The sequence below is a fragment of the Lepidothrix coronata genome, unplaced genomic scaffold (assembly GCF_001604755.1).
Source record: "Lepidothrix coronata isolate B3197 unplaced genomic scaffold, Lepidothrix_coronata-1.0 Scaffold43, whole genome shotgun sequence".
NCBI lineage: Eukaryota > Metazoa > Chordata > Aves > Passeriformes > Pipridae > Lepidothrix > Lepidothrix coronata.
Window position 1 is genome coordinate 628,698 of NW_016690223.1, and position 12,361 is coordinate 641,058.

At 43.7% G+C, this 12,361-nt stretch overlaps 1 protein-coding gene across 1 annotated transcript in view; it reads right to left on the bottom strand.

Annotated features, from left to right (window-relative positions):
- Positions 1 to 1,061: 1,061 nt before the first annotated feature.
- Positions 1,062 to 12,361, bottom strand: part of RIN3 (Ras and Rab interactor 3) — a 67,929-nt gene continuing 56,629 nt past the window's right edge. Inside the window, exons 8-10 of the mRNA XM_017813885.1 lie at positions 9,404 to 9,535; positions 6,006 to 6,169; positions 1,062 to 2,804 (exon numbers count right to left, since the gene is read on the bottom strand). Of these exons, the coding sequence (XP_017669374.1) occupies positions 2,496 to 2,804; positions 6,006 to 6,169; positions 9,404 to 9,535 (605 nt within the window). The 3' untranslated portion in view covers positions 1,062 to 2,495. The remainder of the gene's footprint in view (positions 2,805 to 6,005; positions 6,170 to 9,403; positions 9,536 to 12,361) is intronic.

The window sequence follows — 12,361 nt, forward strand, 5'->3', positions numbered from 1 at the left end:
TGGTGGAAACAGGAAAACCAGCCTCTCTGCACTGTGTCAGGGATTTACTGGCAGTGCTCTGAACAGAAGGGAAAACTGCCATGAGCTTGCCCTACACTCAGGGCTTGTGGCGGGGTGAGGGGCTGGGTAGGTTGAGGATCTGTTGCCTCATGGCTGGAGCAGCTATGGAAACCCTGTACCCAGCCTGTCGGTGAGGTCCTGCTGCCAAGCTGTTGGCACAGAATGTCCCGGGCAGGGCGGCAGAAGGGTGGGAGCTGACATCCTTGCTGCAGCCTGTTGGATGGGCATGGGGAACGTGCTGTTGAGGCAGAGAGGCCAGCAGCTCCAGGGGCCATGGGTGCTCTCTTGGGGGCCTGTCCCACTGCTACAGCCCCAGTCCTGGGCATTCCAGCATCTCCCTGGGGATGGGGACAGAACGAGGCCAGGCAGGGCAGGGCTGCAGGGAGCTCGAGACCAGTCCTGCTGCAGCATCACTGGGGCAGGAGCTGACAGCCCTGTGAGGCTGAAATGGGGTTCCAGGCCATAGGCGGGGGGGGGGGGGGGCACTGGGGAGGCACTGGAGGCAGCCATGCTTGTGAGTGCCCTTGGGGCCCTGAGAGCAGCATCACTGCCTGGATTGATACTGGAAACCTGTATCTCAGGTTTGCTCATGGCATCCCAAGTGCCACCCTGAGAGCAGCAGAGCCTCCCAGCAGGAGCACACAGCCCTGCAAGAGGGTAAGGACAGCATGAGGGAGGTGTTCAGCTCTGTCATCCTGTCAGTGTGCTGCCCAGAGGCAAGGCGGAGGTGCCGACAGCTGCACACAAGTAGAAATAACCATGGATTTGGAGTCAGCTCAGAGTTGGTGTGACACACTGCAAGCTCTGCACATGATATCCTCAAAACGAAGATTGCTGTTATTCACTGTTCCTCATTCTTGGTTGTTGTCCTTCCTGACAAGACGTGCACGCAGCCCAAGCTGGCAGATGCACAGCACTGGTATCTGTATGCAAATTTGGCCACTGCACACTACAGCTGGGGCAGGTAGACACAGGCATTTATTTCAAGCCACAGAGACTAAGAAAGTAACCAGCTATATGTGATAACATTTTACCTTTGGAGCTTCAGGAATAAGGCAGAGACCCTGGGCAACTTAGGCCAAGTTGCCCCAAATCTTTTTCGAATTTTAATGGAAGGAAACAATAAAAACTTTGAGCAAAACCCAGAGTAAAACACCTTTTCTTTCTAATCAGAGTTTTGCTAGGCCTGATTCCAAGTTTGTGTAACATACAGACAATACAATATCCAGTGGGCACCTTGCCTGAGTGAAGGTACCCAAAAACACGGACCTGTCTTGCAACTAACACTTCCATTATCCAATCCTGAAAAATTGTTTTCAAATTTAATGAAATACATTTTTGCATTGGTTCAATGTGTTCTGTGTGAATTTATGTTTTCAACGAAATTTAAGTCTACAATGACTGAATTAATGAAAGCATAGGTAAAAAGGAGAATTACCGAGTTCTGCCTGCAACAGCCTGAATTTATTAAAGTCATAATCCAGTGGGACTTATAGATAGGATAATACTAGTGAAAATGACAGCCAGGTAAAAGGGACAAGTATTTAATTCTAGCTATTTTTGACTTTAAATTTTGAATCTGGTTTGATACATTGGACAAATTTTTAAGTTCTTTACACAGGCTTATTTCAAAATAATTGCACTATATCACACATTGAAATAAATATACAATTAACCAAACACTATCATACAACCGATGTGATTAAATCTGCTGTACATATAAAACTGATGATGAAGACTTCCAGCCTTTAAGAAAAATACAGTGATGAAAATTCCTAAGCTACCTGATTTCAGTGACAAACAGATGGCAAAAAATGTATTCTTAGTGAAGGCACAGGATCATCTTCCATGGTTTGTAATTACATGGATTTCAAAGGCAAAAACATGTTGTTGACAGCAAGACAGAAATGGAGTTCTGCTAAAGGTGACATCTCTATGCCACTGAATACATCAGACAAGACCCAGTTTATTCAAACTGAGTGAACAGATATTGTAAGGCACAAACACAGTCCTATCTCCAAAGAGATTGAAGTGTGTGCAGACCTTTCACAGGCCTTGTGCACAGAGGTGATTCACACCTGCATTAATTTAGTATGAAGTAAATGTCCACTTTTCTGCAAGATATCTGGATTTTCTCCGCTGTCTGTTTACATTGTGCAATGTCAGCTGGTTGCCAGTGGGAGGTTATGAGGCTTGAGACTTCAAGTTTTCCAGAGGATGAACGTTCTCCTGAATGCTCCTTTTACTTCTGCAAATGAACTCTGCTGAGAAATGCCCTGTGTTCAGACAGCATCTACAATTAGCCCACCTGCCCTGTGTTGAAGGCCATACTCCAGAGACCTTTTGAGAACTGCAGATACCAGAGCATCTCACAAGGTAAACTATCCAGCCCTTCCAGGATGACAGCAAATGCAGCAAAAAACCAGCACAGCCCATTAGAGAAAGTCTGACTCCTTGACAATTGGAATTGGTGGGGTTTTAGGGTCTATTGGTTTATAAATAAAATTGAAATCTTTCTTGGTTTCACTCTTCAGCAGGGAGGATTTAATATGGTGAGGAAGGGCATCTTTATCCAGCTGCAGCCACTGGTCATCGACATAAACAAAGAGTCCATAGTCCTTGGGATTGGAGACTTCAAACTTCTCAGCACACTGCTGGCTCAGCTTCTCAGCTGTGGTGTCGCTCCGGGACGCAAGTGTCCTTGATTGACCACCGATTTCCAGAAAGGAGATAGAGATGAAATCCTGAAGAGAAACATGAGGATAGGCCTTGCAGTTAACATAGGACTGAAGGAAGTAGAATTCAGCCCCAAAGCCATAGCTGCCTAGAGCTCCTAAATGCTCCCAAATATCCTCCAGTTGTTCTCCAATGTTCTAGCTATTCTCTCCTTTTTCCCTTCGACAAGCTCTGAATCAGCAAATACTTAAACTAATAAGCACTTAACCAAATAATTAGCCCTGTAAAAAAGTGAAGGTTTTTTTCTGATTTTGGTGAATATCCTTAATGAACAGTCTGCAACAGTTCATTCTCCCATTTTTTTACAGCTCCTGAAGAAAGAATATGCAAAGAAGTGATAGACCAGAATAACAAACCACAAACGTCAGAGATCTGGCCTGAAAACCCCCTGTTTCCCAAAAACAGGAAAAGGCAGTGTGGTGACCCTTATAACTCCACAATAACCCAAACAGCACCTTGGGAATGTGTATTCCGAACTTCTTTCCATCAGGAAGGAAACAGCAGATGTTATGCTGAGAAGGCTGATTTACTTGTATCCTGTTTCAGGCAGTAACAACTGTTGGGACAACTTTCCTCTTGCCAAACGCATGAGGAACAGAATCTAGAGAGCTTTTGGTCACAGTGGAACCTGCATGTTTAATTCGTATCTGTGAAGCTCAAAACAATTCCCGACCATTTTGGTCAGAAAATACTGAGGTTCCTCAGGAGAAGTGAAATTTGCCAAATGTGTGGACTATGGGCTTCCAAACTGCATTTATGGTGTGTCGCTACAGATGATTAAGGCAGCCAGAAGGATTGGCAGGGGCCCATTGAACACACCAGCACGTTGTTTATCTCTGCCAGGATGGCCTCACATGTGTCTGTCAAAGGGGTGGAAAACACCGCTTCAGCTGCGGGAGGTGGTGGGAATCTTCTGGGGAAATGTGGCTTTGTTCATTCAGCTATTATGCTCCATGCTAGGTACTTGCTATGAGCTACTGCTAGAGCAGCACTCTGGGCTGGATGGATATGTCCATTCACAATTTCTGAGATCATCGGGGACTGGTTTGACTGCAACATGGGAAACCTGTTCAACTCCATGCTTTTCACAGACCTACATGGACTGCGTGTCCCCCTCAGGAGACTTTCCCATGGCTTTATGGTGGTTTGAAAAACTTTTTCTCTGAGGTAGTAATGATTTGCCCCACTGATAATACTGGACCAATCAAAAGTCCACGTGCGCCCTACGGAAATTACATACCCACAGAAATGGAAGAGAAGGTGGAGAAGATAGTTTAGAAGGTAGGTAGCCATGATCTGAGCCAGGAGGAAGCAGGGGGCCAGTGAGCCCCTCTGGGGGCCAAGGGCCCCCAGCCCCCAGCTGAGGCTACGGGAGACCCGGTATAGTGTCAAAGCTGGACAGGGTCCCATAATCAAGAGCTGGAAGAGTTTCCTTACTGTCAGCAGCAGCAGAAAACATTGAAAGCAGCAGCAGAGCAGTCCTGAACAGAGACAACGGTGGCTAAAAGCCAAAAAGGTAGCCAGTAGCAGCAAGATAACGTGAAGCTGGCTGAAAGACGCAGAGATGTTCCTGCAAGAGAGAGAGCTGGCAACAAAACAGAGGAAAACTCAACAGGGCTGTTTTGGGGTAAGACTGTATCACTTTCCCAAAACCCAGAGACCTCCTGAAAAGGAGGGGTGGACTTCCAAACCCTTAGGGAGTCCCAAAATGCAGCAGCAGCTAGAGAAAGAGAGAGAAAGGAGCTGAAAAACTCGGAGTTGTCCTGAGAGCTGAACCAGGACGAAATGCGGAGGAGGTGGCCTTGCCCTCCGCTGCTGCTGCTGCTACCATGCTAGCAAGCTGAGACAGAGCAGAGGAGCTCTGGTAAGACTGAACTGAAAGCTGCCTTCAATGTTCTAACCCAAGAGAAGTGAAGATCTCCAAGGAAATCCCCCGAAGGCTTGGGCTCGGGATTGGAATTTCCACAAAGGAAGAACAAAAATCCTGACTGCCACACTTAAATCTGCTGCCTTGAAAAAATGAAAGACACTAACCAGTGCCACAAGAAAACTGAAATGAAGAAACTGTGGCCTGAGGAGCGACAGGAAGATTTTTCTCTTTTCTTCTTCAACTTTTATTGAAGGAAAAGAAGAATTAAATTCAATGTAAATATATATATGTGTGTGTAAATAAACCTTTGTAAATATTTTCCTCTTCCCCCAATAACGAATGCTTGTGTTTTGTCTGAAAACTCTCCACATGAGCTGAAGAAGATATCAAGTCTTTGCCATCACTAAACCCTCTCACAGGGGCAAACTGTGGGAGGGGGGCTTGAACTTAGAAATTATATTCTTGGGAGTTTCAAACCACCACCCACCCACACACACACAAACACCCACACACACAAGTACACACACAGACACAAACACACACATACACACACAGAGAAACACACACATTCCGGCATGCACAATTTTCAGTTCTGCATTGTGAAGGCTCTACAGAACCAGAGACGTGGCCTTTGCTGCCTCCCTGTGGGTGACAATTCGATCACAGGACGTGGGGCTGACAGGGCATCCTGACCACCTGGACCTGCACCCAGCTTCACCATGGCTGGAGGCCCAGAGCACCTATCCCTCTTGAGACCCTCTCCCACTGATGCATGAGAAGGTCTTCACCTGGCCATACACAATTTAGGCTTCAAAGCTAACCAGATGTTGCTAGGTCTTTCCTGCTGCTGGACAGGAGGACAGGCGCTGGAAGATGCTTGACTGATTGGCTCTTGGGATGTATCTGACCCTCCTCCAGCTTTATGCCATCTAGTAACAGCCTTGCATAGCCTGCTCACATCTCTTCAGTTTAACCCATGATTTGCCCAGGCATTAAGGGTGACGGAGAAGAGGGACTCCCTGTATCCTCGTCACAGCTCTCCACATGCGAAGGCTCCTAGCAAGTCTCCTTTGAGAATGAACAACAAAATCACTCTACAATCATATTTAAAACTACAATGTTATGAGAGTACTTAGAGACTTAAAAATGCATTTTGTAAGTAATATGTATTTCAAATGAGGTGTGTTTTTTAGGATCTCAAAATCTTGTACCATATGTACTCTTTTAATAGTGATTTGAATTAATTTTTTTAAAAATAATTACCATATTAAAAAATTGTAAGTGTGGAGAAAGCATGTTCATCTTCCAGGCATTTTTCCTAGAGTATAATGCCAGCTACCTGCACTGATGAGCGGGAAGCTCGGGCCTTGTTCAGCGTCCTCCGTCGCTCCCAGCGGTGAATGGAGTCCTGAACCTCCACGCTCAGCTGCCGCGTGACGGTGATTTTGTCATAGTTCTTGATGTGCTCCAGGACCCCATAGGTGGTAGTTAAATAATAGGAACCTGCAAAAGGCAAAAGTATGAACATCACACCAGCATGGGTCATTCATTTCCACTCTTACCCATACTGCTGGTGCCTGTGCAGTGGCAGCTCTCTGACCCTTGGATAGGGGTCCCGTGCCTCACTGCAAGGAGTGCAGGGGTGACTGATGTTAACCCAGCGGAGACCTAACAACCAGTGTCCTCCATTCCCTCCTACTCCACATCAGTGTCGCTGCCCTGACTGTTGAGGCTGTAGATGTCCCAGGAGGGAATACAGGCTGAAGAGAAACAGCTACAAGAGCTGCTTTTGCAAACAGGCACAAGCCACAGATGGTTTATTCTTTGGGGCATGGTTATCTTCTCATTGTGTTTGACAAGGGCCATGCAACACATGTGTCAAGTTACAAGGTCTGTAACTTGGGTTCCTGAGCAGTTCCCATATTGTAAGGAAATACAAACAATTATAAAGTACTTGCAGGAGAAGAACAAGGCCTGGATCCAGCCCCTCCAACTCCAGCAACAGTGCTGGAATGTTTGGACCCCAGGTCTCCCGTGGGCTCAGCACCATTGTGGGATGTGCCAGACCTGCAGGAACAAGTCATCCACTGCTCTATTGACCACACAGGGATCCCAGGTGTTCGCCTGTTAGTCTTGGACTGTTCAGAGTTCCAAGATAAATCTTGGTAGGAGAGAGAAATAGGATAAAGTGGCAAAAGCCCTTTTCCCTCAGAAATCCCCTGACTGCTGTGGTGTTGGTTGCAGCAGATAACAAACAACCAACTGCAGCCACGGGGAAGCAGCTGGACCATGATAAGAACCGGCTTCATCAACAGAGGCTTCATCCATATCAGAGCCCTGATAAGGACAGAGGTGAATATGAGGAAGCCGCTGCTTTGGTTGCAGGGCACCCCTCGCTGGGGCATGGGTTGGCCGAAGTGCTCTTTCCCAGCTACTGCCCGGACTCAGCTCTGGAGGGCAGGATGGGCCCGCAGAGCTGCGGGGCAGCAGCGCAGTGTCCCAGAGGCGGCGAGGCCGTTCCCTGATACCGCACCAGCACCCCGGTGCCAGGAAAACGGGGAGAACTAACAACGACCAGTCAGCCGGGCAAGCACCCCTGTTTTTAATAAGTTTCGCGCTAATTGCAGTTGCCTCTAGATGGCACTTGCACATCACCCAAGCCGCGCAGCAGCCCGCGGTTCCGCAGCGTCGGTGAGCTCCACCGTAGTGCGGCTGGTTGCTCAAGGGTGGCTAAGACAGCACTTTATTTAAGAGCAGTATTTTTAGAACACCACTAAAGTTTGGTGTAGGAGAGGAGAGACCAAGACACTGCCATTTGACTTTTCATACCCCGGTGGATCGATGAGGAATGTCCCACAGCTATGCAGGTCTGCGTTCACTCAAAACACACTTATTTTGCTTTACTGTCTCCCACAAAGAGCTGCTGAGAACAGACTAAGAACCCTGAAAGTGCCACTTTCCCCCCTCTTAAATACAGTTACTACCCTCCCTCGTCTGTCATTCAATATTTCTCATGCTCTGGCTGAGTCAAGAGGCCCACATGATGGGATGGTGGGACCCACAACCCAAAACCTGGTGTATCCCTTCCCTAAAAATCCAGGGAGGAAGATTTCACAGTCCCACCCAACAGGAATTCATTACAACTTTTTTACAAATTAAGTTATCTCCCACTTCTAAGTATTTTTATTTCCCCTCAGTCATAACCCATCATCTGTCTTTGTCTTTGCCCCAGCAGTCAAAATTATTGTTGTTATAAAATTAGTTCTAAGTGTATTTTTCTTTTGGAGGCCAAATTTAAGTGATTTAGTGTACTGACCTACAAATTTCACAGTTTTCTCACCTCTACTTTACTTTTTTTCCTTTAATTTTTGTGCCTGAATCACTTTTTGCCATTCAACTTTGAAAGGCCTAATTAAGTTAACTTTTGCCAGTTCTATACTTCGCAATCTCAGAGCTGTCTTCACTGAGATGTTCTTTTTTTCCCATTCCCTGTATCTGCAGTTACTCTCAGTCCCCTTTCTGATGTGATTATTCAGGCAGTTTGATCTGGAACTCCATCACAAATTTTTCCCCCTTTGACTAGAGTGCACATTTCACACAGCCTTTGCATCTTTGAATTAAGAGAACTTCCAGTTAGCTTTGCCTTTGATACCCTGAGCTCCCCAACCCATCTGACTTCAATAACCAGCCTGATAGTGTGCCCATTTGAAATGAAGAACCTGTGGGCGGTGTAGTTACCAAGAACTGCTTGGTTATGTCAGCAAAATGCTGTTCTTTGGCTAACATTTTTTCTGCTAACAATTATTTTCAGCAGAAAAATTAGCCTGTGTAGAAACACCTTACTAATACATTGTATTGCTACTACTCATTCTATAAGCACTTACTTTTGTTCCCCTCTGCACTGTGTTGGGATGACATGGTCTTAGTTCCAGACTTATACCTCTATTTAATATAAATAAAATTAGTCCACTGCTGTTCATCCAGGACTCCTTTCTGGAATCTCAGTACTTACCAAACCGAAGTCTAAAATAAAACTCATTTTATTGGTTTAGTGACTACTTGGTGATAAATGATCTGTGTTCCTAATTCAGAGCACATAATTGTCACTTGGAAAGCATTTGCTTCCCAAGCTATATTTAAGAAACTAAAGGCCCACAGTTCCCTGGGGTATTTATGTCTCTAACAACAGAAGTCTTTATTTACATCCAAACTTGATATTCTTCTCTAACCCCACTTTTCTTCCTCTGCCTTGCTATGATACTCAGTCAGAGAACTTTATCGGTGGGTTCACACAAATTTAAGAGTAGAGTGACCATGAGAGTGATGTCTGGCCTCAGGAATGCAGTATAGTTTAAAAAATGTGCTTTTTTAATTGGAATAAATAAAAGTGTCCACACAATGGTTTGCAGCAGCTGCTTCATTTTAGGCAAAAACCTTCTAGCTTTTAAGCCTTTGGACCAAGGAACACAAGATGTCTCTGTTTAGGTTACTAATCCAGTAACTCAGTTCTCATTTATGCTGGGTCCCTGCCTTTCTAGCTGGTGTCTAAAGGCACTGCACTGCTAAAAGGAATTGAAGTGATTGACAATAATTTTAGAACTTCAGGTTTGAAAGCTTTGCCAAAGCTTATCCACAAAGTCTAGCCAGAGCCTTTCTATCCCACTTTCACAAACATTGAAGTGAGGTAAATAATGATTTCCAAAATGAATATCCCATGATTAAACACTGTACCCTTACCTTCCCCTAGCTGCAGTGCAGGGTCCATGAGTTCCATCATATACTCCACATTCAGAAGGACTTCAGTCAAGTTGCTGCGGGCCAACACATACATGAGTACGGGGAGGAAGTCATCTGCACCATATGGCTTCCCTGAACAAAGAGAAACACAGAGTGGTCCTAAAAACTCACCACAAAAACATATTCCAACGTAACAGTGACAACTTCTCACCCAGTACATCCTTTGCAGACTTTGGCTTATATTACCTGAAGAGTTAAAGCTCGAAATCATCAGCAAAGAAAAATGCTGAAAAGGAGAAAGTTAGATCACTTCAAGCCCAAAATATGAGCTTGAAAATTTTAGTGAGCTCTATTTCTGCCATTCTGTATTAACTGGAGAAAGAAAGACTTCAACTTCATTGGTCACAGACGTGGCAATTTTTGAAGAGTGCAAAGGCTTCTATCTTGTCACTCTGATTTGACACTGACATCAAGACTGCAATTCAGGTTGGCAATATTAGCAGGGAAGTTGTCTATATGCATTAGGGGTATTTATTCTCTTAGGTTTACACTATATGTGGGACCCAAACCCAGAAAATAGAATTTGAGACAGTGGCTTTTAGGACTGAAGACTTCTGTGTTTGTGTTCCTTCAGAAGGCAAAACATCACACTACGTGTTCCTAATTAAAACAGTCTCCCAAGAGGGAGATCTAGGATCTAAGAGGAATCATCTTTCTAGCCATGGCATCTAGCTAAGAAAACAAAAAGTCTTTTGCATTGGGCTTAGACTAGCTTTTGAAATTGGTGTGCAGCAGGTACTCAAGATTTCTGATGCTTAAAACGTATCCACAAAGTCAACAAAGTGATCTAATGTGTAATCTGTAAGAGCTCTTTGGGATCTCTGAGGATGAAAAACCATGCGTGTTAACGGTCATCATTATAAATAATTATTACTTAAAATAGAATCCAAACTGAAGCTTGGCTGCATAAATCACAAAGAACACAAGGATAACTTTTCTCCTTTGAAAGACGCTTTCACTTTCCACCGATGTGTCATAAATTCATAATGGAAAACCCATAATAGCAAGTTTCTTAACAGGCCTATCTTCCGAACACTCAGACTTGACCATTCCTCTCAACCTAATCCCAAAGCTTCCATTTCTAATGTCTTTCCTCAGACTGTGGGCAGATTTTCTCATCAGTGCATTTGGATGTGCTGGTTTCGTGGGCCACGTGTGTCTCACTTGAGAACTGCTTGCCTCACCTCAAAGAGTCAAAGCTACCCTTGATATAGCTCTGGTAAAATTAATGCTCTAGCCATTTTTGTCCCATAGTACACATGCTCTTCCATGGTAGGGCATAAATTCCTATTTCTCAAATGTTCCCACTGACTTATTTCAAATCTTTGCCATGAGTCAGGTTTCTTTTTTTGTCATTCATAGCTGACGCAAATTCTCCACTGGCAAAGAAAAATATTCTTCTGAAGCCTCAAATAAACATGAGCTTAGTCCCTGATTAAAAAAAAAAAGTGGCTTTGAAATAAACCCGGTAATATATCTAGTGGACAGAGAGTTGATCCAGTTTAAACAAAGTGTTAGAGAACGAGAGATTGTCAGAGCTGTAATTCAGTCTGTTTCTGACAGAGCCTGCACATGCCACAACATAGACAATTTATTGAATGAAAGCTGGATTAACGCTTTCAATTCTGATTGCTTTATTATGGCTGCCTTTAGTCAAAAGAAACAGCCTTCAGTCTTCAATCAAACTATAAATGGACTTTATTGTTCCATTAACATCTGGATGGACATTTTATTTGCCTGTTGTTGCCTTGGCTTATGCCTCTGTGAAAGCTTTAGCTCTGTGAAGGGTCCAGTTCATTACTGTCATATACATTACCTTAATATAAGCAGCTTAGTATTACAGCTATTTCATATTTTCCAGAAAAAAAAAAAAGATAACACAATGGAGACATGAAAATGTAATAGAAAAACCTCACAGAGAAAATCCCTATTCTACTATTGATCCAAATAAATCAAAGGGCAAGAGAATCAGTTCTGTATAAAACTAGTAGAAAGGAAGATGAAATACCAAAGATTTGGTAGGCTATTTTTCCCTTCTCTAAAAGCTTTTTCTTTATGATATAGTAGTTACAGACCAGTGGCACGGGCAGAATGATTCTAATTTCCTAAAGGCCAAGGGATTCCCAGTGCAACATTGATAGCAGAATTTTCCCTACTACTTCTCTTTTATGACCAATTCATACTGTGTCTACTAGGGCATCCAAGAAAGTTGCTACTTCGCAATATAAATTCCTATCCACTGGGAAAAAAAAAACAACCAACAAGACAAACCAAACCAAAAAACCCTTGGGGTTTTGGTTTGGTTTTTTTCTGTTTGTTTATTGTGGTTTTTTTAAATATCACTAAAGGAGATCACAAACCAGACAATGGACTGACCAACTAATGAAAGTGGAAACAGCCATTTGAAACTAAACAATTCCATGTCCCCATTTGTCAACTTTTAGGGTCAGCTGAACTGAAAGTTAGAGGACAATTTTCAAGAACTCCTACAGAACCTCTCTGTTTCTTTTTTGTTGGCTGAGAAGTGGTTGTATGTATAAAAAGGCATGGAGTCAATTATTTTTCATTGCTTTCTATCTCATTTCTACAAGCTAATTTAGATGCTTTGCCCACCAGTCCTTGTTATAAACTTTTCTCAACTTTAAGATTTTATAGGAATATTATTGGACTTCCAGCTGATTATATGGCTTCAATATGAAAATCTCTTATACCGTTTCTTTTTGAATAATAAACGCAGAGTAGGGATGTCTGACTGCAATAATGGAAAGAGAACTCGTTCTCCATATGCTGTATGCTCACAACCTGCACAAATTACTAGACATCACCTTAATCCACTTGTGGGTATATGATGCCTGATTCTTAAATATCCACATCTGTAGCTAAAGCTGAAGTCAGCAG